Source organism: Cupressus sempervirens, chromosome 4 (assembly GCF_028749045.1).
Source record: "Cupressus sempervirens isolate cs-2001-9-10 chromosome 4, ASM2874904v1, whole genome shotgun sequence".
NCBI lineage: Eukaryota > Viridiplantae > Streptophyta > Pinopsida > Cupressales > Cupressaceae > Cupressus > Cupressus sempervirens.
In genome coordinates, this window is record NC_143121.1 from 881,528,374 (window position 1) to 881,537,436 (window position 9,063).

Here is a 9,063-nt window from a genome sequence, read left to right on the forward strand (position 1 = left end):
CCAATGCTATTAAGATGCATCAATTTCCTAATTTATTTTAAGATCTATGAGAGCACAAAGCCATCAAACTTTGATGAGAATTTTATAACAAGAGGAATCTTGTGTTTCTATTTAAACATTAGAAGTGTAGAACAACCATAAGTTTGAAGTGAAAACAATAGTCACTTGTTATTTGTAGTATGCCTATATGAGTACATATAGGCATGAAAACTAACCAAATGAATAGAATGGAAAAATTAAGGATTGGTGAAATATTCAACTATTATCATGTATCATTTGAGAGCTATTAATGTTTCAAGGTCATCTAATATCGTGTATTAGTTGAAAGATATTAATTTTTAAAGGATATAAATCCTCTTAAAAATATTTAACTTGAATTTGAATCTTCAAATAATTAAAAGGTTATAGTTTCTGAAAGTTGTGTTGTTTTAAGAGGGTTCCTTGCATATTTTCAACTATTCCAAGGTAGGAAAAAAAAATATCAAAATAATATATCTTTCCAAAACAAATTCAAATTGTTAAAGAAATAAAAAGTAAATTACTTTTCTTCTTAGATTTTATTGTTGTGATATATTAATGAGAATAACAACGGTTAACAACTACTTGAATATGAATTAGCTTAGCTTAGGCTAAATATACAATTTGAGTTTTGAAACATGAATGTTGACTTCATGCCTTCCAAGTGATTTGGATCTTATCTACACAAGTGGATTCTAATTGGATATACAAATGATAAACCGATAGATGAGAGTTATCTTAATAAAGATTATATTTCACTTTTCAAGATCAAATAAAAATAAGTTCATAAAGAATACTAAACAAGTCAAAATGATCACATACTCTAATTCATAAATTCAACACTTTCAACACCAAATCAATTAAAATAGTAAGCCCAAACCAAATACTTAAAACTTTGCATTACATAAAATTTCATAAAACTAATGATAAACATTTTTTTAAATTATAGACTTATATAAGACAATTTTAATTGGTGAATAAAGAAACTCGTCCATGGCCAATAAATAAGCAAACAAACTTTCTAGTTTTATAAACAAGATGCATATGTAGAGAATGGTTTCATTCTCTCGATCAAAGAAACACAAAAGAAAACAAACATTAAAGACAAAAATCTATTTCTAAAGGTTTAAGTAGCTTGAAGAGCAAATCCTCAACATCCTTGGAATTGGACCATTCATGAACTTGGGCCTTCACCAATTCTGGATTCTTCTCAATTAGCTTTGAAAGTGGATACCTATAAAAAAAAAATCAAATAAGTTGATATATCCAATTTCTTAAATGGAAAATAGTTGAAAATGTCTATATGGGGTTAAATTTCTCACTCTTTTCGGGGTAGGACATCATCTCCCTCTGCTAATTTCAATGTAGGGCAGAAATCTCCACTTCCATCTCCCAAATAAATAAAGCGCTTGTTCCATCCATTTTCTATGGAGTTCCTCATTTCAGTAAGGATTGCTCCCTTTTAGACACAAAACAAACATTAAGCACAAACACTTCAAAATGTATCATTTTTATGACTTCACCCACAAAAAATTCTAGTAAAAAGTGTATAGAAGAGAACTCTGACCTTGCACATATTAGGAGGGCAGAGGTTGCAACCATGGGGATCTTCCGTCAAAGGATGGAATGGACAAATTCTCAGTCTCCCATCCTCCTTAATAAATGCAGGGTTTGACTTTATCTCGGTAAAATAGTGGAGCAAATCATGTGTTTCAAGGATAGTTTTAATGAAGAACACATTAGCATCACTCACAATGCGAAGATCACACCTACACAAACAAAACAAAACATTTACATAACTATTGAAAATGGAACTATAATCTCTTTGCTCATTCAAATTCAGAGAGAACTAAAAAAATGAAAATAAGGATGTCGAAAAAACATAAATGAAAATCCCTATCACTCACCCCAAGGAGAAGGCAAACTTGATTGCTTTGATGGTCTCTGGATAAAGAGGAATCGTCCTCAACCCACCTTCAATGTCACTTATTGTCTTCCCCTGTTCATGTAGTTCACCCATCATTCTATCCTACAAGGCCCAAATTTAAAAAAAAATACATATTAAACCAAGGAAAAGTCAGTAATAGATCGATGAAGATTGATTGAAAAATTCAAAATAGGTCAATAAAGATTGATTGATAAGTTTGGATGAGCAACCCAACATTCTATCTTGCAAGCCCCAAGTTCAAAGAGACATTTAAGACAATGAAAAATCAAGAACTGAAAAGTTTAATAATAGCTCAATGAAGATCAATTCAAAAGTCTGGATTAGCAATAAAAATAGTTGAAATGAAGATTTCTAGTAATATTCATGAAGTCAAACTAGTCTATGAGATTTTAGAGTAACACACGACCCTATCAGAGACAAAGCATCATAAAATTTACAATCTTCATTAGAAATTTAAAGAAACTTCAAACCTCTTTATAATTTCAAGAAAGAGTAAAGAATTCAATAATAAGTTAATAAAGATTGATTTGAAATTTTGAACTCACCCATCCATTTATCCTACAAGTCAACCTTATAATAAGAATTTAGAGAAAGAAAAACTCAATAATAGACCAATAAAGATTCATACTTAACAATGGGTAAATAAAGATTGATTGAAAACTTGAGCTCACCCTTCATTCTGTTGTGCGAACCCCAAATTCTAAACAAGACTGAAAAAGAACGAGAAACTCAATAGTGGGTCAAGGAAGATTGATTCAAAAACTTGGATTAGCAGTAAAAAGGTTATTGGGTCAATAAAAAATCAAATGACCGATTTACAACAACATGCACAAGGCCCAAACTGAAAACAGGGCACAAAAACAGAGCATCAAAGATTTCTAAACTTTGTAATCCCCTTCCAAAATCTGTTCTTTCACAGGCGAATCTTGATCACAAAGTTTGCACCAAGAACATTAATCCGTCATGAGTGAAAACTAATTGAAAACTATACAGTTGAAACATCGGACAGTGCACAAAAACAAAAACGGCTCACCATGAGAGGATTCCACGGAAGAGTGGGAAGCAAGGATTCAAAGAGTGGAGTGGCTCCGAGCTGCTCGATCACCCACGGATCGCTGTCGCAGTCGACAATGGTGAGATCAAAATCAAAAACCACAACGGTGTCCATCTTCAAAACTATTAGAACTGATACGGAGCTTGCAAGATTGAAACTGAATGAATGAAGAAAACAATTAGCCATTGGTTTAATATAGAGGAGGGAAAAGTGGGAATATGCCAAGGAATGGAGATTATTCGACTCCAACCATGTGTAATGAAAAAGTGCGTGGAATCCACCACTGGTTTCAGACAATGATTTTTCAACAATCCCCGCCACTCAAAGGCGAATATTCACATGAACTGCTCCGAATCATGCTCTGCTTTTTGCTTTATAATGGTGCCTGCTTTGGACACGTCGTCTTCTTTAATCCGCAACCCTGTTCTCGACATGCCGTCGGGTTGCGTTACAAATCCCATTTGTTTTTTAATCCCATCCATTGTGCGGTGCATTGTTGTCTCTTCCTTTTTATACACGTATTCCATTATGGAATGGTTTTTTGTGTACTCAATTTGTTATCCCATGGTTTTAATATTTGAGTGGGATTTCGTGGTTTGTTCTATTACTTTTTTTAATGATTTTAAGGTTAATGGTTTTTCAATCTATGTGGTTTGTGTTGAACAAGGGCATAGGATGATTATAGAATTCTTCTTATTATGTCATTTCTTAAATTCGAGAGTAGATTCGAACTTAAGATTACGGGGAACTCCTCACAACTTCAAAACAACTTTGTTATCTGTGTGGACTAATGCTTATATAAAAATTTGATGTATTCTTCTGTTTACATATTTTGTCATCATCGTTATTGACATAATAATGTTGTTTATATATGAAATTATGTTCAAGATTTTTGAATCAATGACTTGAATTACATTCAATGATCTCTTTATTCCAAAGTTGGATCACAGAGTGTGATCGAAAACATTGATTCAAAAATCTTGAACACAGTTGATCTAGAAACAACATTCCCTCTATATTATGAGCTATGGAAATAGTTTATCACTTGTCATCATTATTGTCACGCTTACGTTACATTATATAAATATGTTTGAGAAGATTTGTGATCTTTTGATACCCCACATTTTGGTTTAATGGTCATTTGCACAGAATTTATAAATAAGTTTTGCATAGTTTATTAAAGAAGTTGTTTTGTTTGTATGTCTGACTTACAAGATTATAATAAAATTGAAATAAAAAAGAATACAAAAGTTACACAAGTTTATGAATTGTGTTGTCAGCACACACCATAAGAAGAAACTATAAAGATAATAGAGACTTTGTATTCTTACAACACTTTACACTATGTGTAACTACTATAATTGATGTCAAAAAAGATGTCTCAATTTGTTATAGCATCAAAAGAGGATTGCATTAGCCATTTTACTATCATATCTCATGATGAAAACTTTAATACTTGCTCAATTGACTAAAGTGTAGTTCCCAAAAAAAAAAGAACTTGAGTATATGAATAAATATACTCAATATGGCTTAAGTCTTTTGTAAAGATTAAATAAAGTTTACATTGTTACATAATCTTATGTACTCACCTTTCTATTCATAATAAATTATTACATTTCATCGTACTAATATAATTGTTGTGTTCTAAATGGTGCAACAAGTCATTATGTTTTTTTTGGTGGGGAAGAGATAGATATTCACATTGGATGTCTATGAGTGAAGAAAACAACACTTAGATTTATTTTTATTTTTAAGTTCCTACTATATAGAACCATAGCACTCATGTTATCTTCAACTAGTGATTAATCATAACCTTTTTCAAGTAATATTGAATCATATTTTTCTAGTACTGGATTATAGGGTATATTTTTTTAATGAATAGGAAACTTCATTACTATTTTTATAATTATGTTTACCCATATTCACAAAGAACTTTTTAAAAAGTGGGTAGAAGAAATCATTCCTTTAAGTCCAAATGCAGATAACACTTGGAATCAAATATTATAGTGGGTTGTTGCTAACCAAGAGTTAAAACACTAGAAGGAGGGGTTCTTGACCATTTGATTTACCACCTACATTGACAAGGTTTGATGTATTAAAGGAAGGTTCCCAACCATCAATACCATCATCATCTATTTTGTCTTCTTCAAGAGGTTGAGTATCAAAACAAGGTGAGCGAATTGTCAAATTTTGGCCAACCACCAACCCATAGTCTAGATATTGGAAAGAAATAAAGTGATGGGGAACTTGGCCTAAGACCTTCCTCTTTGGTATTGGTTCCATATTCATAAATAGTTTACATCTTGATGTATAGGAAGCTACATATTACACATATAATGAGAGTTATGAGTAGGTAGGTATATGAATAATCATAGAAAAGAGCATTGAGATGCAATGAAGTGGGTTTTTAGGTATTCCAAAGTTATTTAATATTGGTATGGATTTTGAAGTAAATATATTAAATGTCAAAGGTGAACCACCAAGAAAAATAGTAGATGTCGAAGATTGCCAAGAATGGGGAAAGAAACAAAGAAGCCGTCATTTTTCTTAAAATATAAGTGGGCATAACAAAGTTTGAGAAAGAGCATTTCTCCCAATCTTATATGACTAGGTTCCAGTACCATTTCTCTAGTATTGATCTTTTTGTAATCATTCTAGGACGTGCTTTATCCTATCAAATGAGACAACTAACTTGATGATTAATAAATGACTAAGACTTAAGAAACAAATGAGACAAGATATGATCTCAAAAATATAACTAAGACTCCTAAAAGGATTCCTAATACCTAAGAAAACTTAATATGTGAATAGGACCTAGTAGTAACTACTTAGGTAAAATACATTGTTCATATTGATAGATACACATGTACATCAAAGTAAAGAAAAATGTAGCAGTGAAATTTTCTTAACCATTCCTCACATATTATGTTTACTTTGATGTTTATAGTTTAATATGTCATATTGACATATCAGCACCCTGCTTACTCCTGTATTAGAATTGGTTTAGAATCATATATGTCCATCCTCAATTATCTTAGTTTTAGTCATACTCACACTAGTTTTGTGTATTTATTGCCCACCTCAAAACTAGTTTTTCATCTCATAAGTTCATTTGTAGGAATGCAATATAAACCTAAGTCAATTCTTAATAGCTCATAAATGACCTTGAAATTTGGAATATAAGATTTACTTTCAAACTTGTGTTTCCTTTTATGAGCTAACCTAGCACACATTTATGTAATATGTTTCTATGTCATGGAATTCAATACATTCATTGTACACTAAAACATTTACAGAAGATTATTGATTTTTTTTAGAAAAAGTATTGTTTGATTCTAAAATGTAGTAAAGGAATTTAATCTACATCATTATTTAAGTCATTTATGTGTTTGTGAATCTTGTGTTCAACTTTTCTCATCATGGTTTATTTAGTTCACTAAGGGGCTTAACATAGGAGAACCCATTCACCTATTGAGTCAAAGGACAACTCCTCAGCAACGTCTTTAGATTATGCCTTGATATACTTGAATATCTAAAAGATAAAGATGTATAGGTACTCAAATGCATTTTATACCAAATATTGCAAATTCTAAATCATTTATATATGCAAACTTTGATCTAACCAACTTCTAATAATTAAGAATGCCAGCTTATAATGTATAATAAACCATAATGATATGTTTTTGGGAGCCATTCAACTTTATTAATTAATCAATGATACTTACACACCAATGACGGTACACAAATGTATATATTTGTTAGTTTCATTGAAAGATAATACTAAAGTATCCAACTATAATCAACTAATATATAGTTTTCCTCTATTTTTTGCCACCAAATAATTTTTGCTAAAAAGAAAAATATACATCAGTTATATTATTCATTTTTGGATTTGATTTTGTGAGTTATTTGAGCATCAACGTTTCAATTCATACTATGATCAATTGTCACAAAGTTGGAGAGTATAATGAAGTAAGAAATCAATTTGCTAGCTTCTGGTTTTGATTGTGTATAAATTTAACATTTTGGATCACACTTTGTGATCCATCACCGGGATGTGAGAACATGCAAGAGATGAAAGATAGAAAGAAGTGAGAAATGAGAAGTGAGAAATGTTTACTATTGCAAACTCAAATTGATTTTAAACGAAAGAGGGAAGGGTGAGATAAGAGTTTGAAGGAAAAGAAAAGGACCAAAAAAACATGAAGAAATTTCAAAAAAATGACTAATAAGAAATACTTAATAGTAATTTAGCTACATGCATAAGATAAGATTTTGTATATAAAGATTTTAAATACACAAACAAATTATATGCTACATATAAAAATTGTATACTTATGAATTACAAAGTATTATATATATTAATTATTATTTATATGATTTTCTTTCATAACTTCCATTAAATCTCGATACTTAATCTATTACTAAAAAATATATACATAAAAGATAAATTATAAGAAACAACATTTAAAAACATTAAATAAGTAATTTTTTTCTCATAATAACCTATCTTTTTAAACTCTTTACACATTTAACAATTCCATACAAATTAATATGAGAAAAATACTAATTATTATTATTTTATTAAATTAAATATATGCAATTATCCTTTCATTTCCAATATGCCATCCTCTATAAAGGTTTCAATTTTGAAGGGAAGGGAACCCAATACTAAGGGCAACTTAAACTATTTGGAGTTACAAAGTACAAGAATATTATGGACATGAAGAATAATGTATTTAAGGAACAGCCAAGATTAAAAGGAAAAAAGTAATTTTATTTTAGTTCTTTTGAGAGTACAATTGCATAAGTTTCATAAAGAAAAGAAAATGGAGAATTCTTTCGTCCTCGATTGCATTTTAAAGTTTTAAATAAATTCAATTGAGATTCACGTTGGATTAAGAGAATTCGAGGACTACACATTTAACCAATTTCATACTAATTAATATGAAGAAAATACCAATTACTATTATTTTATTAAAATTATAAACATGTGAGTATCTTTCATTTCCAATATGTCATCCTTAAAGAAGATGGTTATTCCATAAAGGTTCCAATTTCAAAAAGAATGGAATCCAATGCTAAGGACAACTTTAATATTTGGAGTTACAAAGTAAATAATATTATGGACAAGAATAAAGTATTTTAGGGGTAGACAAGAATAAAAAAAGATTATTGTTTTAGCTCTTTTGCAAGTACAATTGCATAAGTTGCATAAAGAGAAGAAAAAAGAGTATTCTTTTTTTCTTGATTACATTTTAAAGTTTTAAATAAACTCAGTTGAGAATCATATTGATGAAGAGAATTCAAGAAATTTGAAAGGATTTATATATTTAAATAAAATTAAAAAGTCTTTAATTTGATTATATTTGATGAATATAGATATATTTAAATAAAGTAATGTTTTATTTTATTTTATTAGATTTGATGAATATGTAAAGTCAATATGCTAATTTAGAATTGCAATAAAAATAATTAATTAATTAATTATATTTTTTAAATGGTTGACAACAATTTATTGTTTTTATAATATTTTTTAATTATAAATTATATTATCTTATAATAGTTATTTAAATAAAGAAAGAAAATAATTATTTATAAGCTCATAATTGTTTTTAATGTGTATTTGGGGGATACAATGTCAAAAACAAAAAAGCAATGCCTTGTATTGCTAATGTGATAAGATATGGCAAGTTGTTTGAAACCCTCCTTTTAAAAAAAATTAAAAATGTTATTAACTATGTATTTGATAATATATTATTTTTGAAATAGTAAAAGATGTTACAAGTGTACCAATAATATCTTAAAATTTCCACTTATTCAAATTTTGATTATAATTTGCACTTACATTATAATTTGTCAAAAGTTTGATCTTGGATAAATCCAATTGTTTTATTGTTGTATGTTTGGATTGACCTTTTTTGCAAAGGTTATTGTTGTAGTTACCTATTTGGAAGAAATTTCTTAGGTAGGTTTGTAATTTACTATTATTATTTATCATTAGGTTAATCATTATATTATTTATTATTGGCTTAGTCATTAT

The 9,063-nt window shown here is 29.1% G+C and overlaps 1 protein-coding gene across 1 annotated transcript; it reads right to left on the reverse strand.

Annotated features, from left to right (window-relative positions):
- Positions 1-1,023: 1,023 nt before the first annotated feature.
- Positions 1,024-3,196, reverse strand: LOC149564207 (inorganic pyrophosphatase 1-like). Its single transcript, XM_089827278.1, has 5 exons — positions 3,000-3,196; positions 1,926-2,047; positions 1,586-1,787; positions 1,341-1,477; positions 1,024-1,252 (listed from the first exon to the last, which is right to left on the reverse strand). Exons 1-5 carry the CDS (start codon positions 3,132-3,134, stop codon positions 1,117-1,119), a joined length of 732 nt encoding a protein of 243 aa, XP_089683404.1. The 5' UTR covers positions 3,135-3,196; the 3' UTR covers positions 1,024-1,116.
- Positions 3,197-9,063: the final 5,867 nt, after the last annotated feature.